The following is a 26,252-nucleotide window of genomic DNA, read 5'->3' on the forward strand; positions in this document are numbered from 1 at the left end:
CGGCCCAGCTCGGCTCGGCTCAGCACAGTTCAGCCCAGCTCAGCTCAGCTTAGCCCAGTTTGGTGCAGCGCAGCCCAGTTCAGCACAGCTCAGCACAGCTCAGCCCAGTTTGGTGCAGTTCAGCCCAGTTTGGTGCAGTTCAGCACTGCTCAGCCCAGTTCGGCCCAGCTCAGCACAGCTCAGCCTAGTTTGGCACAGCTCAGCCCAGTTTGGTGCAGTTCAGCACAGCTCAGCCCAGTTTGGCCCAGCTCGGCCCAGCCCAGCCTAGGTGGGCAGAGCCCCCCACCCTTTCCGGGTGCCGTGGGTGCCCCCAGCGCAGCGGCGGGGGGCTGCGGTGTCTGTTGGGTAGGGGGTGCCGCGGGGCACCCGTGGGCGCCCAGGGGACAGGGAACAGGCTGGGGTGTCGGGGTGCCCATGGCGGGTGCCGGAGCCCACGGTGGGTGTCGGGGCCCCGGCACAATCCCGCCTCGGTGCACCCACCCCCTCCCGCGCCCCGGCCGGTGGCACGATGCCCGGTGTCGGGTGCCGGGCCATGGCGTGACGGCTGAGGTGCCGGCGAAGCTCCCTGGGGAGAGGAGGAAGAGCGGGAGGGAGGGTCCGGTGCGTGCCCACGCGCCCGTCCCCACCTCTGTGCCCACCACCGCCAACCCCCGGTGCCACCCCCGCTGCACCGGCAGCCCCGGTGCCCTCCGGGGTGCCCTGGGCAGGGGTGGCAGTGCCGGCAGCCGGATCCTGCCTGCTTTGTGCCTGTGCAACCGGCCGGAATAAAGGAATTAGAGGCAGACGCGGCCCAGCCCTGGCACGGTGCCGCGGGGCTGTGGCAGCTCCCGCCCGGTTCCCCGTCACCCACCCCCGGGGGTGCGGGTGGCACGGGACGCCTGGCATCACCGTCCCCCCCCCCCCCCCGGTGACCAGGTTGTGGCAGCACCCAGAGAGCTGGCACGGGCGGAGGGCAGTGTGTCACCGAGGAGCCCCCAGAACCCGCCCTGTGTCCCCGCTGGCACGGTAGCCCCCGTGGGCAACCTTCCAGGGGCTGGCATCAGCCTCCTGATTAGCAAGGCCGAGATAACGAAGGCACGGCATCCCCGGCGCAGGCAGATGTCACCGCGCTGTGCCACCAGGGCCAGCGTGCTGGTGGCGCGGAGGCTCGCCTGTCGTGGAGAGCAGGATGGATCCAGGCCCCTGGAAGAGGGGTTGGGGGGCGGGGGGGGGGGGCTGGCAGGGTGGGCAGCACCCCCTGCCCGCTGCACCGGGGCCACGGTGGGTGCCAGGGCCCCCGACGCGGGCGAAGGCTGCCGGGCAGGCAGGGGAGTCACCAGGAGAGGGGCAGGGCTCTGGCCACCGCCCCTGTCCCCACACTGTCCCCCCCGATACGACCTGCCCATCCCGTGCCCAGCCCAGGGGTGCCCAGGGTGGGCGGCCGTGCCAGGCGGGCGCGAGTACCCTGTACCCGAGGGGGGTCTATGGGGTGCCAGGGGACTGTGGGGACAGTGTGGGGGTGACCGGGGTCCCTTTGTGGCACAGGGAAGGGCCGTGGGGACAATGTGGGGGTGATCAGTGTCGCTTTGGGGCACAGGGAAGGGCCGTAGGGACAATGTGGAGGTGACCAGGGTCCCTTTGTGGCACAGGGAAGGGCCGTGGGGACAATGTGGGGGTGACCAGGGTCCCTTTGGGGCACAGGGAAGGGCTGTGGGGACAATGTGGGGGTGATCAGTGTCACTTTGTGGCACAGGGAAGGGTCGTGGGGACAGTGTGGAGGTGATCAGTGTCACTTTGGGCACAGGGAAGGGCCGTAGGGACAATGTGGAGGTGACCAGGGTCCCTTTGGGGCACAGGGAAGGGCCGTGGGGACAATGTGGGGGTGATCAGTGTCACTTTGGGGCACAGGGAAGGGTCGTGGGGACAATGTGGGGGTGATCAGTGTCACTTTGGGCACAGGGAAGGGTCGTGGGGACAGTGTGGAGGTGATCAGTGTCACTTTGGGCACAGGGAAGGGCCGTAGGGACAATGTGGAGGTGACCAGGGTCCCTTTGGGGCACAGGGAAGGGCCGTGGGGACAATGTGGAGGTGATCAGTGTCACTTTGGGCACAGGGAAGGGTCGTGGGGACAACACGGGGTGACCGGGGTCCCTTTGGGGCACAGGGGAGGGCTGTGGGGACAACACGGGGGTGCCCAGTTTTGCCCTGGGGGCACCGTGGGGCCAGCGAGAGGCTCCCGACTCCCCTCACACCCACCCCCAGCACCGGGCCAGGCTCACCTCCGCCTCGCCGGTGCCCGTGAGCGGCAGGAGGCCCGGGGAGGGCTGTCAGTGAGCGGGGGGCTGGGGACCCCGGGGCAGGATGAGGGCGTGGCCCACCGGGAGCCGTGTGGCGGCGTGGAGCTGCTGGTGGCCCCGCAGGCTGGGCTGGTGGTGGCAGCTGAAGGGCCCCGAGCGCCGGACGCGGGCGGGGGAGGGGGATGTGGTACCAGTGTGGCCGCTGGGCCGCGGCGGGGCCGGCGCAGCCCCTCGGGGGTGCCACGGGGGTGGGGCGGGGCTGTGAAAAAAGGGCGGGGCTTACGCTGGCAAGAGCCAATACGAGGCGGCCGGAAGGTGAACCCCTCCCCCGGCGCTTTCACAGCCTCAACGGCTCAACTGTCGACCGCGGCCAATCGGAGAGCGCGGAGGGGGCGGAGCGACGCCGATGAGCCAATCACAACAAGTCCTTTCCGCGGCGGGGCGAGGCGTGGCGTTGCCAGCCAATCAGAATGGGAGGCCGGCGGAGGGGCGCCGGCTGTGGCCGGGCGCTGCGGGGCATGCTGGGAGCTGTAGGCCGAAGTGCGGGAGGCGCGGGGCATGCTGGGAGCTGTAGGCCGAAGGGCGGGAGGCGCGGGGCATGCTGGGAGCAGCGCCACGGAGTGCGGAGCGAGGCGCTCCGCCGAAGCCCTTCCGGGTGGCGGGGCCGCCATCCGCTTCCGCTTCTCCCCGGAAGTTCTGGCTGCGGCCTGGTCCTGTGCGCGGTTGCGGCCTGATCCGGTGCGCGGCGGCGGCGCGGCCTCCAGCCCGGCGGTGCTATGGCGGACGTGACCGCGCGGAGCCTGCAGTACGAGTACAAGGCGGTGAGTGCGGCCCTGCGGGCTGCTGGGCCTGCCCGGCGCCGTGCCGGCCTTCCCCGGGGCTCTCCCCGCTGCCCACCCCCACTCGGTGCCGTTAACTCAGGGGGTTGCCTCAGACCCGCTGCCGGGCCCATGGCGGCCCTTGTCCTCCCCGCGCAGGCGGCCTGCCTGAGGAGAGCTCGGTGTAACAGCCATTTACCGGGGCTGGGCGGCTACTCTCAGAACTGAAACCTTCTTTCAAGCTTTTTTCCGGATTTTTTTCCCCCTTAAACTGAGAGTTTCCGGCCACCGACCGGTAACAGAGCAGCCGGGTGAGGAGCAGGCCGGTTCTCCTGGCGGAAACAAGCCTTAAGATCAGGCTGGGTGGCTTAGGCCCAGCTTAAAGTCTAAACCTGTGCCTGATGGGGGGGGGCGTTAAAATAACACCCCGGTTAGTTAAAATGCAAATGAGTTGTGTCTGGAGCACAGTGGAGCGTGCTGTGTGGAAATGCAGCGGATGTGTGCGGTGCTCCGCCGGCCTGCTGTGGTCTGCCGTGGGTCCGGGATGGGGCTGACCCCCCTCAGCCCCACGGCGGGGGCTGCGATTGCCCCTCCTCGGCCCCCGCGAGCCCTTCTTCTTCCTTCTCCCAGAACTCCAACCTCGTTCTCCAAGCTGACCGCTCGCTGATCGACCGCACCCGGCGGGATGAGCCGACGGGAGAGGTTCTGTCCTTGGTGGGCAAACTGGAGGGGACCCGCATGGGGGACAAGGCCCAGAGAACCAAACCCCAGATGCAAGAGGAAAGACGAGCAAAGTGAGTGTGAGCTCAGGGTGGGGGTGGGAGGCGGGGTGCGGAGCACTGGCTGGAAAGTATTTGTGTGCAAAACACTCTGGGCAATTAATTTTTCATTCCTTTCTTTGAATAATGCGGCCTTGATTTGGTTTAGTGCTGTCACCAGGGTAGAATTCAATGGTGTTGGGAATACTTTTTAGTGGAAAACGTTTCGGTGGCGTGAGCATAGGGCTACAGACCAAAAAACCACCGAGCTGGAAGGTGTGGGGATGTTTTTTTCTTCATTTAGAGTCACTTACCCCGCAAAAATAAACTAGAATTGCAATCAAAAATTAAAATCGATCTTTTTTTCGCCTTTATTTTTCAAATCAAAGAGCCTAGCTGTGCTTGTGGGAGCAGGGCTGTGCCGGGGCGCTGACCCCAGGCACTCTGTTCCCCCCACCTCTTCCCAGGCGGAGGAAGCGTGATGAAGACAGGCACGACATCAACAAGATGAAGGGTTACACCCTGCTCTCCGAGGGCATCGATGAGATGGTGGGCATCATCTACAAACCCAAAACCAAGGAGACCCGCGAGACCTACGAGGTGTTGCTGAGCTTCATCCAGGCGGCCCTTGGGGACCAGGTGAGGATGGGGACGCCTCAGGATGGGACAGCACAAAGCCTGTGGATCTTTTAATCTTTCCCTGTAATCCTGCGGGATGGCTTCGCTTCCTCGGTGCTGCCTGTTGGGCTCAGGGATGTTGCAGTGGTGCCTTTGTTGTGGGGGTGGGCTGTGTGAGGGTCCAGAAATAGGGGGACCGACAGTACACCCTTCACGTGACAAATTTCTTCTCACGTAATGAATTTCTTCTCCGTGCTACGCCTAATTCTTTCTGCAGCCGCGTGACATCCTCTGCGGAGCCGCTGACGAGGTGCTGGCGGTGCTGAAGAACGAGAAGCTGCGCGATAAGGAGAGGCGGAAGGAGATCGATCTGCTGCTGGGACAGACGGATGATACCCGCTACCACGTGCTGGTGAACCTGGGGAAGAAGATCACAGATTATGGTGGAGACAAAGAAATCCAGAACATGGGTACGAGAAGGCATTGGTGTGGGCTGCGGTGGCAGGGACGGGGCTGGCAGAAAGTTGGGTTCCCGGGGCCAAACCCAACCTTGCTCTGGGGTAGTGTTTGCACAGAGAAGCCAGAAAAATGTTTGGATGGTTTTCAAGCCCCCACCCCCCGCCCCGGACCACGTTCTTTTCATCTTTTCCCATGTGCAGAGGTGTGGGTGGGCCTGCGGATCTGTGAACCCTGCATGTGGTGCCCAGATTTTCGGATGAATTTAACTCTCTTCTTCCTTGCAGATGACAATATTGATGAGACATACGGGGTGAATGTGCAGTTTGAGTCCGATGAGGAGGTAGGAGATGAAGAGCTGCAGGAGGCGGCGGAGCCTCTGCCCTGTCCCCTTGCTCCCAGCCGTTCCACTGGGATTGCGATTGCCCCGTTTCACTCACGTTGGGGAGCGGGTTTTGGCTTGGGCTGGGATGTCTGTGCCAGGAAAGGGGAAGCCAGATTATTTTGGATACTGCTTCCTGGCCTGGGGAGGATTTGTTGATTATCCTGCTAATCCAAGGCTTATCGTGAGTCAGTGGGATGGAAAACAGATGGTGATATTTAGATATCGTGGGGAAACTTGACAGATCGGGAGGAAGAGAGAAATTCAGATGCGCTGGCTGGAGGTGTTTCATAGAAACACTCCCCAGGATTGTTTTTTGGAAGAGGCTGAGAGAACACTAAGAGAGACAAACACGAGATTAGCGGAGGAGGCGCTGGCAAAACCTCTGTAGAAAACAGAAGTAATCTTATCGCGTGGTCCTTGACCTGGGCGACAGCGTGATGTTTCTGTTAAAAGCACGAGGCAGGCTTTTTCCCCTCAGGAATAAATTGCCAGGTTATTCATTTCTGTCAAGGAAAAGCTGCTCTTTGATGTCAGCACAAGGCGCTTACCGGAACTCTCCTTTCCACAGGAAGGCGATGAGGACATTTACGGCGAAGTGCGTGACGAGGCGTCCGATGATGACATGGAGGGAGATGAAGCCGTGGTCCGTTGCACCCTCTCGGCTAACGTGAGTCACCCAGCGACACCCGAAGCGTGGCTTGGGGGCGTCTGGAGGAGGGTCGGGGGTCCTGTTGGTCTGTGGGTGGAGTTAAGGTCGTTTGTGGGGGGAAGAAAGAGCCTTGAAGCTGTTGTCTGATGGGGGCCGAAAGGAATGGTAAGAAATTTAACGGGTCTGGCAGCGGCACAGTGGTATCTGCTGGTTCTCTGCTCGTCTGCCAGGGCAGAGAGAGGCCCCAAACGCTCGGTCCGCAGCACAAATGTCGCGTGCCTGCTTTTCTCCAGCAGGGAGATAACATTTTTGTGGGATTTTCTTAAGCTTGTGGCGTCGGGTGAGCTGATGAGTTCAAAGAAGAAGGATCTGCATCCTCGAGACATCGATGCTTTCTGGCTCCAGCGACAGCTGAGTCGCTTCTACGACGATGCCATTGTTTCCCAGAAGAAAGCTGATGAAGTGCTGGAGATCCTGAAGGTCGGTGGGCAGCTGATCCGCAGGGCTGTGGCCATCTCAGAATACTTCTCTGTATTCCTGGGGGACAGGAATTTGCCCTGACAACTCGTTACCTGTGATTTTTCAAATGAAATACGATTGCGGATGTGCCGTGTTTGCCGGCATGACGGATAAGTGCAGGACGAGGTTGGGGCTGGGCTTAACCCCCCGAAATCTTCTAAGGGGAAGGTGATTGTGGTTTTGTCAATGTTTGCTGGGAGGTGGTTGTAAGTCAGGTCTGTTTCCCTGCCAGTTTTGGTTCTGGTGTGTGTGACCCCCTGGGGAAGAAGGGGGTCAGAGCCGATGGAATGTTCCCCTGCAGTCTGGTGGGGTACCTGGCCTCACCTGTAGCTGCTCTTCAGCTCCTCTGGGGTTCAGTTCTGCACAAAGCAGGGGTTCTCGTTGTGTGGGGCGCGGAGGTAACCGGTCATTCCTTGTTTCTTCTCCTCCCAGACTGCAAGCGATGACCGGGAATGCGAGAACCAGCTTGTTCTGCTCCTGGGCTTTAACACCTTCGACTTCATTAAAGTCCTGCGACAGCACCGGATGATGAGTGAGTGGCGTTTGATTCAGCTGTCCCACCTTGTTGTTTCCCTGCTGTTCTGACCTGATTCTAGCACGACCCGGGGCTTTTTAACCGCCGTCAGCGTGGCTTTGTGAAGCTTGGGGACCTTGTATTGCTCCCTTCTTTCACTTCAGGCCTTAACCCTGCCTGCCATCCCCTAATTTTCTTTCCTCAGTCCTCTACTGCACTTTGCTGGCCAGTGCACAGAGTGAAGCTGAAAAAGAAAGGATCATGGGGAAGATGGAAGCGGATCCCGAGCTGTCCAAGTTCCTCTATCAGCTGCATGAGACAGAGAAGGAGGATCTCATCCGGGTAAGGCCAGAGGGAACCTCAGGCGGGGCGAGGGGAGGGATTGTGGGATCCTTGCCGCCGTCTGTGGTCGTCGTTGGGCTGTGTGTTTCGTTTGTTCTTCGTGAGAGAGGAGCCTGCTGACTCAGCTGGCGGCTGGAAACCGTAGGAAACGATGCTTAGGGTGATGGCTGAGGCTCGGCTGAGAGGGCGATATGTTTACCACTTCTTATTTTTCAAATCACTCAGATGTCTGCATTTCCAGGTTTGGTACGTTAGGGTCTCTGGATCAGATGGCCCTAGCTGGTAAATCTGAGGGATCTTGTAAAGGGAAAGAAACGAAGGAAAATCATCAGCCTGTCTAGATGGGTAAAAAACCATGCGTGTGTATATATGTATTTATTTATTGCGATTATGATACCCATCTCATAATATCAGATTAATTCAGATAAAAATGAAGCTTATTCCTTGACAGCAAACTGTTGCTGCTTTATGTCCAATGTGGCGGACAATTTGTGCCCAGAAATGTTTTTGCTGGGCCAAGGGATCGTTCTGAAGTAGGATCTCTTTTATCTATTTGACTTGAGTGATATGAATGTCATCCACTTGCAGCACTACAAATCCATTGTGGGGCTCTAGTAAGACTCTTAATCTTTCATTTTTTAAATTTCTAACATACTGATGAAGGAAAAGAGAAGGGGAAAGGGAAGTGGAAGAGAAAGGGGAGGAGGAAAGGGAAGGGGAAGGGTTTTGAATAGTTCCCTATATACCTTCTGCTTTCTATTTGGCAAGGTTTTCATCTGATGTGAGTAAACTATTCCATTGATTTTGCTGACTTTTAATGAGATAAGGACAGAACGTCGTAATTGATTAATGGCATACGAGGTAGAGCTTACATCCTTGTTTTTCTTCTGTATACAGCCAGAATGTGTGTTTGATTCCTGAACGCCACTATATGAAACTGTACCTCTCTGCCTTGCTCTGCTTCTGGATCAGGCTCTGATCTCCGTTACCCTGATATACACAGTGAATGGGGTTAAGTTGGTGTGGGAAAGGTGTCAAATGTGACAAAACAAATGCCAGCATCTGCAAGTTTCCCGTTTTTACGCTGGTGTTAACTGGCTTGTAGCAGCGCTCGTTCACCTCTGGGCCCCCTCGATGAGAGGCCCGCTGCAATAAAACACCCTGGTCACCTCTGAGCACCTCCTAATTACCTGGGCTTGGAATTGTGACGCTCCACAGGTTTATTGGCACGTAGGATTAGCTCTGCTTGGCCTTTGGATGGTAGCAGTTCCGTGACTCATTTGAGGATTGCTTTTTGGGGGGGAATTAATACCATATTGATGCTTTGTTGCTAGAAAAAACCCTGGTTATGTTGACGTGAGGGGCCAGTTTGGTGTCCCTGTGTTTGTGGAGCGCGGCTGGCCTGTGGCAGGTTGGGTGTTTGCAGGTTTGTGTGCCTTCACTCCCTGTTTCCTTTCATCTGCGTTCCTGGAAGGCGAGTTTCCATCCCGGCCTTGGGGACACTGGTTTCTGCTGCCAAAAATTATTGGCTCTGGTTATGTGAATGCCTGTGCCTGAAAATAATCGTGGTGCGTGGCACTCTGGTTGCGTGGACGCGCTGGGTGCGAAGCTGTGCGTGGCAGGAGAGCGCCGGCAGCCCACGGAGGAGGCTCAGCACCTCTTCCCCAGGCCTGAATTCTCATCTCTTTGTGCAGGAGGAACGGTCTCGCCGGGAGCGTGTTCGTCAGTCCCGGATGGATACTGACTTGGAGACCATGGATCTGGACCAAGGAGGAGAGGTAAAACTCTTTGAAGTCATCTGTGCCCAGCGCTTCTGACAGGCAGCCTCAGCCAGTGCAGAAAGAGCAGCTGAAGTGGCGTGGGCAGGAAGATACCAAGGATAAGCCCCTGATGTGGCACTTGCCAGCGGGATGCGGTTGCTTTCCCTCTGGTCCCAGGCTGAAAATGGCAGGAGAGGGTGGTTGCCTAACCCTTGCCCCTTTCCCGTTGCTGTTCCCAGGCACTGGCTCCCCGGCAGGTGCTGGACTTGGAGGATCTGGTGTTTGCCCAGGGTAGTCACTTCATGGCCAACAAACGATGCCAGCTCCCCGACGGCTCCTTCCGCAGGCAGCGCAAGGGCTACGAGGAGGTGCACGTGCCTGCCCTGAAGCCAAAGCCTTTTGGCTCCGAAGAGGTAGGTGACCTGCTCCGTTCCCCTTTATTTAGTGCCAGGTGTGTTGGGCGATGAGAAGGCTGAGGTCATCTGTCTGGATTTCTGTAAGGCCTTTGACACGCTCCCCCCGCCGTCCTTCTCCGCAGCTTGCGAGGAGAAGGATTTGGTGGGTGGGCTCTTCGGCGGGTGAGGAATTGGCGGGGTGGTCGCATCCCGAGGGTGGCGGTCAACGGTGGAGCTGGCGCAGTGAGGAGTGGGGTCCCTCGGGGGTCTGTACTGGGACCAGCGCTGTTTAATTTATTGAGCAGTGACACAGTGGGATGGAGCGCACCCTCAGCAGGCGTGGAGGTGACAGCTGGGGGGATGGGATGCTGGTCAGAGGGACCTGGGTGAGCTGAAGCGGGCTCACGTGAACCTCAGGAGGTCCAGCAAGGCCAAGCGCAAGGTCCTGCGCGTGGGTCGGGGCCAGCCCCGGTGTCGGTACCGGCTGGGGGAGGGAGGGGTTGAGAGCAGCCCTGCCGAGAAGGGCTTGGGGTGTCGGTGGGTGAGAAGCTGGACGCGAGCTGGCAGTGAGCGCTTACAGCCCAGAAAGCTAACCGAATCCTGGGCTGCACCCCCAACAGCGCGGCCAGGTCAGGGGAGGGGGTTCTGCCCCTCTGCTCCGCTCCGGTGAGACACCCCCCCCCTCCCCTGCAGCACTGCGTCCAGCTCTGGGCTCCTCAGGTCCTTCCCGTCCCTCTGGGAGGACATAGACCTGTTGGAGCAGGTCTGGATCGGAGGGCTGGAGCAGCTCTCCCGTGAGGAAAGGCCGAGAGCTGGGGTTGTTCCAGCCTGGAGAAGAGAAGGTGCTGGGGGGACCTTAGAACGGCCGTTCGGTACCGAGGGGGGGGACTCGTGGGAAAGGTGGGGACAGACTTTTAATAGGGCTTGTTGTGATAGGACAAGGGGGGAATGATTTTAAACTAAAAGAGAATGGATTCAGGCTGGGTGGGAGGGAAAACTGTTTTACGGTGAGGGTGTGTCGCGACGGAGGGAAGACACAGTCAGTCAATATGAGTGATCAGACGACTTCGTTTATTGTCCCTTACAGTCACCTTTTATGCCTTGTTATAATTAGCTCGTACATATTACAAAAGTTAAGCTCATTATTGGTTAGTTGCCTAAATACCAAGCCCGCCTCTTGTTTCTCTTCTGTAGTTATCTGTTCCCACCTGCAACATTCTTTTCCCACCGCAATCTTCCTGTTATTGTGTAACAAGGACAGCCAAAGACAGTGTATTTTTGCTTTACTTCAGATAAGCTGAGAGCGATGTGTGTTTTTGTCCAGCCAGCTGGACTATGTCTGTGTGACCCTTTTCAGCCAGCCAGTTATCCACAAGGGTGGCAAAACCACCACCGGGGAGGTGGTGGATGCCCCATCCCTGGAAACCTTCAAGGCCAGGTCGGCTGGGGCTCAGAGCAGCCTGATCTCATCCCAGGTGCCCCAGCTCATCGCGGGTGCGTGGGACTGGGTGGCCTTTAAAGGTCCTTTCCAACCCAATCCATTCTGTGACTCTCTGAGTCATTGCTGGTTATCACGACAGATACTTCCTGGTACTCAACAGGCTTTGCCGTGTCTGTGATTTCTTGAGGAACCGTTATTTTAAGCTAAGAGTTCCCAGTTTCTAGCTTCTCGCTGCTGGCGTGCGCGTGCTGTGCTGCTGGTTTCTGTCTGGGGCTGCCCGGTCCCGTTGAGCTGCTTTGCTCAGCCCCTCCGCTCCGGTTTGGTTCCAATGTGTGGTGTGGGCGGGAGAGCCGGCTGATCCGTGGTGTGTCTTGTGATAAATCGCCTCTTTTGATCGGTGCTGGTGTGGTCTGGCCTGTCCCGTTGTGGGAACACGGCGGGGGATTTGCTTTTCTGATGGTGTAACTTGTACTCGTTGGAGTGCGCAGGCTAACGAGCTCGTTTGATCTCTTCCTGACCTGCTCCACAATCCCGGGGTGTGGAGCTTCTCCCCCCGGCCATCTGGAGACAGCATGACCCTGCTTCTCCCCAGGGAGCATCTCTGAGGTCTCACATATGCCCCACAGCCCGTGAGGTACTGAAACAAAGGCGCTGAGCTTGATAATTTTCCCTTTTCAGCAATTGGTTTCTGTGGAAAAGCTGCCCAAATACGCCCAGGCTGGATTTGAGGGGTTTAAAACGCTGAACCGGATTCAGAGCAAGCTCTACCGCGCCGCGCTGGAGTCGGATGAGAACTTGCTCCTGTGTGCTCCCACGGTAAGGATCCGGCTCTTTGGGCTCTGTGTGATGGGGAATCCCGAAGGATGATCTGTTTGGGTGGAAAAGGAAAACCAATAATAAAGTAGTGCTTGGTCCTTGGTTTCTTTAAAGGAAAAGCTTCTTTACAAATGGAAGGAAAAACAGATTTCTCCTTAAAGAACGCCAAGAACTTGTCATAAACAATGGCAAAGTCAGGGCACAGCTTTAAACGTTACTTGTTTTCCTGCTGCTTTTCGCAGGAAGGCTAAATTAGAGATACAAATGACCATTTATGGCTTTTGGTAGGGCAGACCCGGGCAAGATTATGTCTTTTGACAGGAATTTAAAGAACAGGAATCTGTAGGGAAATATTTTGTTATCTCTTAGAAGACAAGTCATTTACATCTTTCTCCTTATAAAAGCTAAAACCACAGCCACCGTGGGTGATTCTTCACCCCAGCGAAGCCGTGAATTTGACGGGGCTGGTTCTGCTTGCATTCCAGGGTGCTGGCAAGACGAACGTGGCGCTGATGTGCATGTTGCGAGAAATAGGGAAGCACATTAATATCGACGGGACCATCAACGTGGACGATTTCAAGATTATCTACATCGCACCCATGAGGTCCTTGGTGCAGGAGATGGTGGGCAGCTTTGGGAAGGTGAGGAGAGGTTTGGTCTTGGCCCTGCTTGGACCGTCAGTTGGGGAAGATGAGCTTTGTGGCGGTGGCTTCTTTACGTTGCGTCGACAGAACGATAAAAGCTGTGGGAGAAGCTTGTCAGGAGAGAGTAGTTTGGGTTGCGTCTTGAATCTCTCCTCGCGTAGCCTGCGTTTGCTAGGCTCCAGGTGTGTGTCAGTGCAGGCTTTGGCCGGCTGGGCTACAAAATCCACCGTCTTTCTCCCAGTTCTGTAGTGGGATGAGTACGAAAGGGTCTGTGAGCATCTCAGGGCTGCGTTGCCTGGACGCCGCCCCTGGGAAGGCACGTTTATCCGGCTTAACCGCCTGTCGGCTTCCTCCTAGCGCCTGGCGACGTACGGCATCAACGTGGCCGAGCTGACGGGGGATCACCAGCTGTGCAAGGAGGAAATCAGCGCGACCCAGATCATCGTCTGCACCCCGGAGAAGTGGGACATCATCACCCGCAAGGGAGGAGAACGCACTTACACCCAGCTGGTGCGGCTGGTCATCCTGGTGAGCGGCGCCGGTGCCTGCAGAGCCCTGGCACCCAGGAGGGGGGTGACGATGGGCGGTGTGTCTTCCGGCGTGGCGGTTCCAGAACGTGCGGTAGCGCTTGAAGGGGTCTCTGGCGCTCGGTTGTGGAGAAACTCTGGCTTTGAGCTGTGGGATGGGCGTGCTTCGGTCCACGCAAGCGGGTTTGCTAAGGAAGTCAACCAAATACGGGTAAATAGAGCCAGTTTGGAGCGGGGATAACTATGCTCCCGTTCCCTCTCGTCAGGATGAGATACACCTCCTGCATGATGACCGAGGGCCCGTCCTGGAGTCCTTGGTAGCCAGAGCCATCCGCAACATCGAGATGACTCAAGAGGACGTGAGGCTCGTTGGTTTGAGTGCCACCCTCCCCAACTATGAGGATGTGGCGACGTTCCTGAGAGTGGACCCAGCCAAAGGCTTGTTCTATTTTGATAACAGGTACCGTGGAAAGCCAGGAGAGAGATATTTTTATTTTTATTTTTTTTTTTTTACCATCAGGTGATGGGTAGCTACTGGGAGCTGGGAAAGACCGGCCTCCTGGGGCAGGCAGTTGAGTGTTCATCTGTGGGAGGGTGCCAAGGTCTCACGGGGCCTCCAGCCAACTCCACGTGCATTTATTTGCTCGTGGATGTGCCCATAAATGCACGGTCGGGACTAGAGCAGTTCAATACAGCCTGAGCATGTGCTAGGGTTCCTGTGGTGTTGTACTTGCAGGAAGATGCTTTCAAGAAGGCAGATAAAACTCTGCTGTACCTGTGTGCTGCAGAAGCTGTTTGAGGGAAGCTTAAAATAGGATTATGGTAGTTCCTGAAACACCATTTTTGCTCCCTGAGCGTGTGCGTAGCAAATGTCCAGGCAACGGGAGTCCCTTGCTGTATAACCAGGCAGAACTGGAGCCATCAGATCTCCGAGGAAGCTGAGGCACAAAGGAAATGTGTGGAACTTGGCGGCAAAAGATCCAGGCTGCCTTTTGACAGGACCTTTTGTATCAGGGTTTCTCCATTCTTCTCCTCTTTTATGGACTTGGGTTTGGTTTTTTTGTTTTTGTTTTTTTTTAACTCACCAGCTTCCGACCGGTGCCCCTGGAGCAGACCTATGTGGGTATTACAGAGAAGAAAGCAATCAAACGCTTCCAGATAATGAATGAGATCGTTTATGAGAAGATTATGGAGCACGCTGGAAAGAATCAGGTTGGATACTTTTATCGCTCCTGACACACTTCACTGTGGTTCTTGGGCTGGTGCTGCTGAGGCTGTTGGGAGTTGCTGTCGCTGCGGAAACACCGCAGCGGAGAACGGGGCAGCTTTGGGTGGTTGATGGCAGCCGGGAGAGGAAGGAATACGGGTTTTCTCTCCGTGCCAGCTCTCTGATTAACGTATGACGTGTCCTGTTAGGCTGAGGGAGTTGTTGGGATGCTGCCCTTCGACAGCAGGAGCTCTGTGCGTGGTTCACGGGGCACCTGGGCTAATTCTAGATCTCTTCTCACCCCGAACACCAGGAGCAGGTTGGGTCAGGGATCTTTGCCAGCTGCGGCCGTAGCGATTCCTCTCTCGGCAGCGGTACCGTCTGCTTGTTTAACAGGTGCTGGTGTTCGTTCACTCCAGGAAGGAGACCGGGAAGACGGCCCGGGCCATCAGGGACATGTGCCTGGAGAAAGACACCCTGGGTCTTTTCCTGCGGGAGGGCTCAGCCTCCACCGAGGTGCTGAGGACCGAAGCTGAGCAGTGCAAGGTAACTGCCTGGCCAGGGCTGTTGGGCACAGCGACGGCAGGAGCGCAGATACGAAGGTGCCACCAGTTCGGTGCAGTTTCCCAGCCTTTCCTCGAGGATACGCCGCTACCTTCCGTCGCTGCTTTTCCTCCCTGGTGTTACTTGGCTGGGGTAGAAAGCCTAGAGCTGGTTGTGTTTCTGCTGCAGAACCTGGAGCTGAAGGATCTTCTTCCTTACGGCTTCGCCATTCACCACGCCGGGATGACGCGAGTGGATCGGACGCTGGTGGAGGATCTGTTTGCTGACAAGCACATTCAGGTGAGCCTCATGTCCCAGGAGTTCCACGTTTCTTTGGAGGAGGTACTTTGCAAGAAACGCTTGAGCCGTGTTTTCCCGTAGCCTTTTGGGCAAAATTAAGAGGATCAAGCATAGCCAACCCCCATCCCACTCTTCTTCAGGCACCAGCTTCAGCAGGCAGTCTTGATTTTTGCATGAAGAATAGGAACTAAAAGCACTTGACCAGCAGTGGGGAGGGCAAGAACTTCTCCCGTAGGCCTAGCTGCATGTTTAAAGCGAGAGGTCTGCCCCGGAGAAAACTCTCTCCTCTGCAGTTGCTACTTTGGCAAAACCTCATCCAGGCAATTTCCTGGCTGCGTTATAAACGGAAAGCAAAGGATTTTCTCAGGGTCATGCAGTGAGCTGGGAAATCTGGGCAGAGATCCTGCTGTTTATCTGACCTTCCTCTGCTGACAGTCACAGTTCTCCATCTTTGGCCCTTTTGTGTGTGTCTCTAATGTCAGGGCCAGCATTTTAGATTTATTTTTTTTTTTCCCCCCTAGGAAGAGGCTTCTGCCTGGTTTTGATCATTGTTTTGCTCCTGCAGGTGCTGGTGTCCACAGCCACGCTGGCCTGGGGTGTGAACCTCCCTGCTCACACCGTCATCATCAAGGGGACGCAGGTGTACAGCCCTGAGAAAGGGCGCTGGACCGAGCTGGGTGCTCTGGACATCCTGCAGGTAAAGTTCTGATGACAGAGGTGCTGCCGGCAGACAGGGCAGGATTTTTCCTTTCCCGCTGAGACGTACTTTGGTCTTTTCTCAGTGCAGTCGCTCCCTGTTCTCTCCTGCCAGATTGTCTCAGCTGTTCTGAGATCAGCCCTGCTGCGAGGGCAGAGGAAAAGCAGTTCAGCAGGAGGAGAGGACAAAGGGTTCCTCTCCCAGTGTCTTGATCAGACACATCCGAGAGATTTCCTTGTGCCTCCTGCCAGCCAGAAGTAAGAGCGGACTGAGCAATCTGGCAGGAAAGCCCCAGGACACGGCAGCAAGGAAGAAACCGCCAAACTAAAAGCTTTTTATGTTTTACTGATCTCAGCTTCTCGTTTCTTAGATGCTGGGGCGTGCCGGAAGGCCTCAGTATGACACCAAAGGAGAGGGGATCCTCATCACATCCCACGGCGAGCTGCAGTACTACCTGTCCCTGCTCAACCAGCAGCTCCCCATCGAAAGCCAGATGGTGTCGAAGCTCCCAGACATGCTGAATGCGGAGACTGTGCTCGGCAATGTCCAGAACGCCAAGGCGAGTGCCAGTCTTCGCTTTCCCCGGGGACCTGTGCCCTTTGTTGCACCCAGAGAGCTGGTGGCATTTGCAGGGGGCAGAGAGCGATCAGTGTTGCTGTTACTGCATGGGAGCAAAGAAATTTGCAGCTTTTGGTGCTTGGGGAGTAAATTTTTAAGGGATCTGGAAGGGCAGCCACGAGAACTGGTGTGTCAGGCAAGTGGGTAGGTGCCTCTGGAATTCAGAGCAGAGTTGTCCACGCGAAGAAGGACGCTGGGGAAAAATCTGTGTGTGGAGGGTGGGGGTTTTTGTTTTTAATTCCTTAATATTTTTCTGGTACTGGAGAAGAGCTGTGTATGGCACTGCTCGGCTTCCAAGCCCTGGTTTAATGATGACCCATCAGGATGCAGCTGGGGCTCAGCCTGCCGTGTCCTGCGCTGGCGCTGGGAGCGCCGGGCTCCGAGCCGGAGCGTTGCCCTCGCTCGCCGAGAGGTGTGTTAGTTGGCTCTTGGGGCCAAACGTCGGTGTTTCCTCAGGATGCGGTGAACTGGCTGGGCTATACCTACCTGTATATCCGGATGCTGCGCTCCCCCACGCTCTACGGGATATCCCACGACGATCTGAAGGGGGATCCGCTGCTGGACCAGCGCCGCCTGGATCTGGTTCACACTGCAGCCCTCATGTTGGACAAGAACAACCTGGTGAAGTACGACAAGAAGACGGGGAACTTTCAGGTGAGGCAGGACCCAGGAAAGGTGCTGTGACCAAGCAGGGCTGGATGGGAGCATCCTCTGGCCGAGGGAAGGGATCTCGCTGATTAAATACGGACCCCAGGGAGCGCTGCGTCCTTCAGACCTGCTGTGGTGCACCTCTGTGATTCCAGGGAGCTGGGTGCTGGCCTGGAGAGCGTGGGTGTAAACCCCGACCCTCCGTCTGTCACTGTGGTGTGTTTGCTGCCGTATCCTAAGCCGGTGCACGTTCCCGTTGCGTTTTCATTGCCTCAGAGGCGCTGGGATGAGAAAGGGAGGGAACCTGTCCTGTGTGGAATTGTGGAGCAGCTTTTCCAAGTGATTTGTAGCCTGAGAGTTTGTGCTTAGCTTGTCCGGAGGCGTCTGCCCTGCTGCAGCCGAGTTCCTCTTCCGTGTCTTCCGTCTGTGCCGTGAACAGACGTCACGGTGTCTTTCTGCCGCTTCACTCTGGCCGTTGTCCTCGTGGCAGGTGACAGAGCTGGGCCGCATCGCCAGCCACTACTACATCACCAATGAGACGATGCAAACTTACAACCAGCTCCTGAAACCCACCCTGAGCGAAATCGAGCTGTTCCGGGTCTTCTCGCTGTCCTCGGAGTTCAGGAACATCACCGTGAGGGAGGTACGGAGCCCCTGTCCCGGGTGAGGCAGCCCTGAGGCACGGCTGGTGGTGCTGCAGGGGAAGGTGCGGAGCATCTCTTCTGCCTTGGTTTTCTGCAGGAGGAGAAGCTTGAGCTTCAGAAATTGCTGGAGCGAGTTCCCATCCCGGTGAAGGAGAGCATAGAGGAGCCCAGTGCCAAGGTGAGCCCCGCTGCCCCCTCACCGTAAGGGAGCAGTGATCCTTGGGAAGGAGCTGGCACGCTAAATGTGTGTGTCCGTCCCCACCCACCCCACCCCCCAGCCCGATTTCTGTTCTCTTCCCTCTGGGAAGTCCTGGGCTGTCTCAGAGATGCTCGGAGAGCTGCAGGTGCTGTTGCTGCAGCCTCGGGCAAGCAATCCCCAGGGATCACTTAGATCCTGCCACGTGCCCAAGCCCGCCCGGATCACATGCTGGTGCAGAGGGCACTGAGAACCATTCTGTTCTGCTTCCTCCAGATCAACGTGCTCCTCCAGGCCTTCATCTCCCAGCTGAAGCTGGAAGGGTTTGCTCTCATGGCAGACATGGTGTACGTCACGCAGGTGAGTGAGGAAACGCAGCTGGAGCATCTCTGTTCCCTGCAGTCCGGCCAGATCTCAGCCTCAGCCAACTGTTTGCACTTTGGGAATTTAGTCTGGGGTCGTAAACGGCTTTGGCGATAACTAGAGGTGGAGTAACTGCTGTCAGGACGGAAATTGTATCTTGATTGAAGTCTCTTAAGTTGTAATCAGAATAATTCAGCGCTAGAGGACTACAGCGTAGCCGCCTTCTGCTGCCACAAAGGCCAAGTTCCCAAGACTGGGCATCAAGTAACTGCTCCACTTGTAGGTGGTTGGGATGAAAGACCTTTAAGTATAACCGAAAACTTAAAAGAGGGCTTGTAAGAAAGGTGGGGACAGACTTTTTGCCGGCGTTTGTAGTGATAGGGCAAGGGGGAACGGTTTTAAACTGACTTGGTAGACTTGGGTTGGGTGGAAGGGGGGAATTTATTTACCATGAGGTGGCGAGACATGGGAACAGGTCGCCCAGAGAAGCCATGGATTGAAATCCCAGGTGTCTGAAGTCGGGCTGGATATGACTCGGAGCAACCTGATCGAGTGAAAGATGGCCCTGCCCGTGGCAGGAGGGGCAGACTAGCTGACGTTTAAAAAAGTCCCTTCCAACCCAAAACATTTTATTGCCGTATTAACTGGGCAGGGAAATGGGTTGCAAAGAAGGAAGAGTGAAACGGAACGATGGCAGCCGAGCTCTGAGCTGCTCTCTGTTCCCCCAGTCCGCCGGGCGGCTGATGCGTGCCATCTTCGAGATCGTCCTGAACCGTGGCTGGGCACAGCTCACTGATAAGACCCTCAACCTCTGCAAGATGATTGACAAACGGATGTAAGTGAGATCTCAGAGATATTTTCTGATTCTGCATCAGCCTGGCTGGGTCTGCAGCGTTTTAGGAGGGGGCTCGTGCCCGCCGGGTTGGGAAGGAGCTGCCGCGTCGGTCTTTGGCAGCGTGGGGAAACTCGTGCTCCGAAGGCTTTTCCTCTCTTGTTTCTTTCCCCTGTGTCACCCGTGCTGTCCTCGCAGGTGGCAGTCCATGTGCCCTTTGCGCCAGTTCAAGAAGCTGCCTGAAGAAGTGGTGAAGAAAATCGAGAAGAAGAATTTCCCCTTTGAACGGCTCTACGACTTAAACCATAACGAAATAGGTATGGAAACGCGGGCAGGCGCGGCAGGGGGAGGTGTCTGCCTCTTTATTCTCCTCTGCCGTGTTTTAACTCGGAGATTGGGGGGACTTGTTCCTGTCTGGTTGAAGGAGCAGAACTGGTGAGGGTTTTGGTACAGCCTGGGGGAGGGCAGAGACTTTTCCCTGGCACCTTCCAGCTGCCTGGATTGCCGATCCTGAATTCCGTTCCGTTCGGGAGCTGGAGTTGGTCACCCTCTTGTCCGTCTGTCCTGATGGCGGCAACTTTCTGTCGCAGGGGAGCTGATCCGGATGCCCAAGATGGGCAAGACAATCCACAAATACGTTCACCTGTTTCCAAAGCTGGAGCTCTCGGTCCACCTGCAGCCCATTACCCGCTCCACCCTGAAAGTAGAGCTCACCATCGCTCCCGACTTCCAGTGGGATGAAAAGGTGAGCCGTGCCGCTGAGCGTCACCGGGCTAAAAAAATACGGTGCTGGGGGTGGGGGATTGCTGTGGGAGGGCTGGTGGGAGCTCCCGGAGGGCTGGAAAGGGGGGATCTGGACCTCAATACGAAGGTAACCGCTGCCCTTGCTTAGGTACACGGTTCATCCGAAGCTTTCTGGATCCTGGTGGAGGATGTGGACAGCGAAGTGATCCTGCACCACGAGTACTTTCTGCTGAAAGCCAAGTACGCGCAGGACGAGCACCTCGTCACCTTCTTCGTGCCCGTGTTCGAGCCGCTGCCCCCGCAGTACTTCATCAGGGTGGTCTCTGACCGCTGGCTCTGTAAGTCTCGTTCTGCCAGGAGTACCTCGGTGACACGGCAGCGGGTCCCCTGGGGTCTGAGGGGGTCGTTCAGGCCCCTCTCTTAGCGCTGTGCTGCCTGCGGGAAAGGCTCCTGAGATCCAAGCGGCGGCAGGGCTGGGGATTCTGCTGGCGGAGGGAGCTCGGGGATGAAGCCACCGGAGTACTGCCAGAGGTGAAAATGTTTTTCCCTGTGTCTGGACAGCCTGTGAGACCCAGCTGCCCGTTTCCTTCCGCCACCTGATTCTCCCTGAGAAGTACCCTCCTCCGACCGAGCTGCTGGATCTGCAGCCGCTGCCCGTGTCAGCTCTGCGAAACAGCGCCTTCGAGAGCCTCTACCAGGACAAGTTCCCTTTCTTCAACCCTATCCAGACCCAGGGTGAGTATTGCCTCTGCTCTCCTCCTCCCAGCTGCCTCTCGGTGAGCCTCGACCCTTTTCGTATTCACAGTCCCGTAGCCTTGGTTTTGTGGCGTTTATTCACGTGATGCCAGGAACTTCTGTCCCAAATGGTGTATCCCCGCTACCTTCCTGAGCCTCTTAGAGGTCTGAAGGCTTCAAATCTTGCTCCGTGGCCCAGAGTATCTTTGATAGATTCCTCAAGTACCTCAGGCAGCAGCAGGTTTGCTCCTGGCTCAGATTCCCAGAGCCAGCTGGCCCCAAATTTCTCCACCTGGGCTGCTGGTAGGGCTGGAGTAGGCGCGAGGCAGCCCACGCTGCCCTGTCCGTGTTTCTCTGCCTGGGCTTAGCCAGAGTGGGGAATTCACACCGAAAAGCCACTGTGACAGATTCCAGCCTGTTTTTCCCAGCGGATTCTCGGCTGGAACTCTTACACAGCCTTTTCCGTAGCTCCTTCTTGCGCGGGCTGGGTGTGGGCTGTGTTTTCCCTGCCTGTTTCTGGAGCTGCGATAGAAAGCCGTGGAGATCCTGCTATAACCCGCTCTCTCCTGCCTTGTCCCTCTGTCCCCAGTGTTTAACACCGTTTATAACAGCGACGACAACGTCTTTGTGGGTGCCCCCACGGGAAGCGGAAAGACCATTTGCGCTGAATTTGCCATCCTGAGGATGTTGCTCCAGAACTCGGAGGGACGCTGCGTGTACATCACTCCCATGGAGGCCCTGGCAGAGCAGGTAAGCCCGGCATCCCGCGGGAAACCAGAGCCTTACCCCCAACTCAGATTTGCTTTTTTTAGCCCTCGTTTCCCTTTCCTCACCCCTTCTTTGCCGGCACATCCCTCAGGATGACTCCAGAGTCTTTTGATTAATTTTGGTGTCTCTGAGGGAGCAGAGAGACACCGTCCCGCCGCCGACCCGCTGGTGTTAAGGGCACGTGGTGGGATTTGTTCTACCAGGAGGCTCTAACAACAGCATCCCTTGTATTTTTTGGTAGGTCTTCTTGGACTGGTACGAAAAGTTCCAGGAGCGTCTCAATAAGAAGGTGGTTTTGCTGACGGGGGAAACCAGCACCGACCTGAAGCTGCTGGGCAAAGGGAACATCATCATCAGCACCCCGGAGAAATGGGATATCCTCTCGCGACGCTGGAAACAACGCAAGAACGTCCAGAACGTCAACCTCTTCATCGTGGATGAAGTGCATCTCATCGGGGGTGAAAATGGGGTGCGTCTGGGAGGGAAGGAGGGCGCGTTTGAGTGGGCCGCGTCATCGCGTTGGTCTCTGTGGCTGAGCCGCTGGGGCGGGGGTGGTGGCTTCCTCCTCGTATCTGGTCCGAGATCAGCTTTTCCTGCTGGGAGTTTCCCCGAGCTGCAGGATGGGTTGGGATTAGGAGGGCTGTATCCTTGGGGAAGCTCAGGAGTGGGATGCCCTGGGGACTGCTCGGGCTGAAGTGGCCAGAGCTCAGCCTGGAGGGGCGGCGGCGGTGTGGCCAGCTCGGCGTTCCCCTCCCGTTCCTGCTACAACCTGCCCTCTCCCACCCGCAGCCGGTGCTGGAGGTCATCTGCTCCCGCATGCGCTACATCTCCTCCCAAATCGAGCGCCCCATCCGCATCGTGGCCCTCAGCTCATCCCTATCCAACGCCAAGGACGTGGCCCACTGGCTTGGCTGCAGCGCCACTTCCACCTTCAACTTCCACCCCAACGTCCGCCCCGTGCCCCTGGAGCTGCACATCCAGGTAGGCTTTGGGCAACCTCATCTCCTGCCCCTTCTGCTGCGTCTGCCGCCGCCGGTGTCACTGCCTGCTCCTTGTCCCCTGCAGGGCTTCAACATCAGCCACACGCAGACTCGCCTGCTCTCCATGGCCAAGCCCGTCTACCACGCCATCATGAAACACTCGCCCAAAAAGCCGGTCATCGTCTTCGTCCCCTCCCGCAAGCAGACGCGGCTGACGGCCATCAACATCCTCACCACGTGCGCTTCTGACGTCCAGAGGCAAAGGTACCAGCGTGGTGGGCCCTGTCCCTCCTCCAACCGAGGCAGGGACGGGTGTTTGGGGTTGTTTCTCTGGGCTGAGGGACAACTAGCGATGGGAAAATGATCTTGGGGAGGTGTCACTCGGTGTCACCAGGGAGAGGGACAGGCTTGCCGGGCTTGGCAGCGGGCTCTTGACTCCCTGTCTCCGGCAGGTTCCTGCACTGCGCCGAGAAGGATCTGGTACCCTACCTGGACAAGCTGAATGACAACACTCTGAAGGAGACGCTGGTGAACGGGGTGGGCTACCTGCACGAGGGGCTGACGGCCATGGAACGGCGGGTGGTGGAGCAGCTTTTCAGCTCCGGTGAGCGGGGTGCGGTGGGGACGCGCCACTTCTTGGCATTTCAACCCTTTTTCCCGGAGCTTGGCAGTGCCCGCAGTCTTTGGGCTGGTGCTAACAGTCACTCGTGTCACTTTTCTGCCTCCCGGGTCCAAAAAAGCTGCGATCTTGAACTTTACCACCTTTCCTGGGCTTCCCTGTATCCCGAGGCCCGTCTGCCGGTGCGCAGAGCCCCCACATCTTTGCACCCCCGGTTCCTGCAGCCCCGGGGTGCTCTGCCCACGGGCTGACTGCTCTCCTCTCCCGCCCTGCAGGTGCGGTTCAGGTGATGGTGGCCTCCCGCAGCCTCTGCTGGGGTATGAACATCGCCGCTCACCTGGTGATCATCATGGACACGCAGTACTACAACGGCAAGATCCACGCGTGAGTGTGTTGCGCCGTGGGTGAGACCAGGGTTTCCCTCGGCGTCCATCCTGCGCTGAGCACGAGGGAACGAGGCCCTCGTCCCCAAGGGCTTCATCCCTGGCCGGGCGGAGGCTGGGGATCGCCGGGGAGCGGTGGTAGCTTTCCGTGGAGCTTCGTTAACTCTTCTCTCCGCCTCCCAGGTACGTGGATTACCCCATCTACGACGTGCTGCAGATGGTGGGCCACGCTAATCGCCCGCTGCAGGACGACGAGGGCCGTTGTGTCATCATGTGCCAGGGGTCCAAGAAGGTGGGTGAGGAGTGGGGCGCGATTCTGGCCTGTGAATATCTCGTCTCCTGCCTGGGGGCGTGGATTTCTTCTCCCAGCTTTGGGCAGGCTGCTGTAGAACGCTCACTCGGAGCCCTGCTGCCTGCGAGGTGCTCCAGGATTTTGGAAGTGCTGGGGTTTATTTACCCCTTCCCTCTACTCCTGCTCCCCTGTAGGATTTCTTCAAGAAATTCCTCTACGAGCCCCTGCCGGTGGAGTCGCACTTGGATCACTGCATGCACGATCACTTCAACGCCGAGATTGTCACCAAGACCATCGAAAACAAGCAGGACGCTGTGGATTACCTCACCTGGACGTTCCTCTATCGCAGGATGACGCAGAATCCCAACTACTACAACCTGCAAGGTGAGCAGAGGGGTCTGTGCCGGGGCTCGGAGGACATCAGGGACTCCACCTGCCGCGCTCCGCACTCGCAAGAGCGGCTTTTCTCCGTGCTGAGGTGTTTCTGAGCCCCACCGCAATGCCGCTGTACCTGCAGGCGTGTCCCACAGGCACCTCTCGGATCACCTCTCCGAGCTGGTGGAGCAAACCCTCAGCGACCTGGAGCAGTCCAAGTGTATCAGCATCGAGGATGAGATGGACGTGGCTCCTCTGAACCTGGGGATGATCGCTGCCTACTACTACATCAACTACACCACCATCGGTAAGGGCCGCGTGCCGGCCGGGTACCGCGCACGAGCGCTCGCCGGTGCTCCTGCTCTCTGTCCCCTCTCTGCGTCGCTCCCCGTGCCAGGGGCGATGGGGAGAAGGTGCTGTGCGCACGGTGGGGCGCGTAAAACGCTCTCCTTTAGCGTGAGGCGGCGCGTTGTCTGCCTGAAGGCATCGCTTGTACTGCGGGGTTCGGCGCTGTCTGGTTTGCCCTGACCCCTCACCTCTGCGCCTTCCCCAGAGCTCTTCAGCATGTCCCTCAACGCCAAGACCAAGGTGCGAGGGCTGATTGAAATCATCTCCAACGCTGCTGAGTACGAGAACATCCCCATCAGGCACCACGAGGACAACTTGCTGCGGCAGGTGAGCGGCAGCGCGGCAGCCGGAGGGGACAGATGGGGGTTCCTGCAGTGGGGGGGGAGGGAGGAAGAAAGCCGGACCTGGTTTTGGCTCTCTGGGGTTAACGCGCTGCTGGGTTTTATCGTTTCTCCCTGTAGCTGGCCCAAAAAGTCCCCCACAAGCTGACCAACCCCAAATTCAACGACCCCCACGTCAAGACCAACCTGCTGCTGCAGGCTCACTTGTCGCGCATGCAGCTGAGCGCCGAGCTGCAGTCAGACACCGAGGAAATCCTCAGCAAGGTACGAGGGGGCGGGTGGGCATGTCCCGTCCCCCCCCCCCCCCAGCCTTGTGTCGCTGCGTTGTGTCGCTGCCCTCTGACCTGTCCCCATCCCTCGCATCCAGGCGATCCGGTTGATCCAGGCCTGCGTGGACGTCCTGTCCAGCAACGGGTGGCTCAGCCCCGCGCTGGCCGCCATGGAGCTGGCGCAGATGGTGACGCAGGCCATGTGGTCCAAGGATTCCTACCTCAAGCAGCTGCCTCACTTCACCTCCGAGCACATCAAGCGCTGCACCGACAAGGTAAAGCGCGGGGCGAGCGCGGTGGTTCTGCCCTTGCCCGACCCCCCCCCCCCCCCCCCCGGTAAGGGCAGGGCTGAAATCTTCCTTCTCCCAGGGGGTGGAGAGCGTCTTCGACATCATGGAGATGGAGGATGAGGACCGCAACGCCCTGCTGCAGCTCTCGGATGCCCAGATCGCCGACGTCGCCCGCTTTTGTAACCGTTACCCCAACATTGAGCTCTCCTACGAGGTGGTGGAGAAGGAGAGCATCCGCAGGTAAGGTGGGGAGGGGGTGGCGCAGCCCCCTCGGTACAGAGGGGGATGCAGGGCGGGGGGGGACACATCCTGACCCTCCCTCTCGGTTCTGTCGCCGCAGCGGGGGGCCGGTGGTGGTGCTGGTGCAGCTGGAGCGTGAAGAGGAGGTCACTGGGCCCGTCATCGCTCCCCTTTTCCCGCAGGTAGGTGCCAAACCTGGTGAAAAGGAGGGGGGTGGGGGGATTGCCCCCCTTCCCCGATGTTGCCCCCACCCCGTTAACTCTGCTCCCTCCGGCAGAAACGCGAGGAGGGCTGGTGGGTGGTGATCGGCGACTCCAAATCCAACAGCCTCATCTCCATCAAGCGGTTGACGCTGCAGCAGAAAGCCAAGGTGAGCGGGACGGGGACGGGGAGGGGGCCGGGGGGCGGCCGGCACCCCCACGGCCGCGGTTCGGACGTGCCGGTTCTCCCCCGACGCCGGTTTTTCCTTGCCGCGTAGGTGAAGCTGGATTTCGTAGCCCCGGCTACGGGGACGCACAACTACACGTTGTATTTCATGAGCGACGCCTACATGGGCTGCGACCAGGAGTACAAATTCAGCGTGGACGTCAAGGAGGCGGAAAGCGACAGCGACTCCGACTAACGGGGCGGGGGGGGGGGGGCGGGCTGCACCGCGTCCCGCCGAGGGGCCGTGGATCCCGTTGAGGATCCCACCGCAGCTCAGCCACCCAACCCCCACCGCCGCAGCGCTCATCTCTCCTCCCTTTGCGTGGCTTCTGTGTCTGCTCCTTCATTATGTTGTTTTTTGTAGGTTTTTTGTTTGGGTTTTTTTTTTTTTTTAATGTATTGATGCATTGTACAGTGTTTTTTAGACCGGAGTTGCGCGCGGAAGCGTGACCGGAATAAATCCCGGAACCCAACTT

The 26,252-nt window shown here is 57.8% G+C and overlaps 1 protein-coding gene across 1 annotated transcript; it reads left to right on the forward strand.

The window, feature by feature from the left end:
• The first annotated feature begins 2,928 nt into the window (after positions 1-2,928).
• SNRNP200 (small nuclear ribonucleoprotein U5 subunit 200) lies at positions 2,929-26,249 on the forward strand. Its single transcript, XM_080370378.1, has 45 exons — positions 2,929-3,097; positions 3,725-3,888; positions 4,320-4,491; positions 4,748-4,940; positions 5,214-5,269; positions 5,880-5,978; positions 6,288-6,440; positions 6,912-7,011; positions 7,199-7,335; positions 9,030-9,113; positions 9,335-9,508; positions 11,610-11,747; positions 12,233-12,388; positions 12,749-12,919; positions 13,185-13,378; positions 14,007-14,130; positions 14,522-14,671; positions 14,858-14,968; positions 15,534-15,665; positions 16,036-16,224; positions 16,740-16,937; positions 17,422-17,574; positions 17,673-17,753; positions 18,048-18,131; positions 18,863-18,969; positions 19,165-19,283; positions 19,557-19,711; positions 19,859-20,048; positions 20,272-20,445; positions 21,035-21,195; positions 21,455-21,682; positions 22,003-22,194; positions 22,279-22,457; positions 22,646-22,797; positions 23,088-23,196; positions 23,379-23,487; positions 23,682-23,871; positions 24,005-24,169; positions 24,416-24,537; positions 24,672-24,815; positions 24,919-25,095; positions 25,190-25,350; positions 25,451-25,532; positions 25,628-25,720; positions 25,829-26,249. The coding sequence occupies exons 1-45, from the start codon at positions 3,053-3,055 to the stop codon at positions 25,970-25,972; spliced, it is 6,411 nt and encodes a 2,136-aa protein (XP_080226504.1). The 5' UTR covers positions 2,929-3,052; the 3' UTR covers positions 25,973-26,249.
• The last annotated feature ends 3 nt before the right edge of the window (positions 26,250-26,252 follow it).

This window comes from Falco punctatus, assembly GCF_963210335.1.
Source record: "Falco punctatus genome assembly, chromosome: 20".
Classification (NCBI taxonomy): domain Eukaryota; kingdom Metazoa; phylum Chordata; class Aves; order Falconiformes; family Falconidae; genus Falco; species Falco punctatus.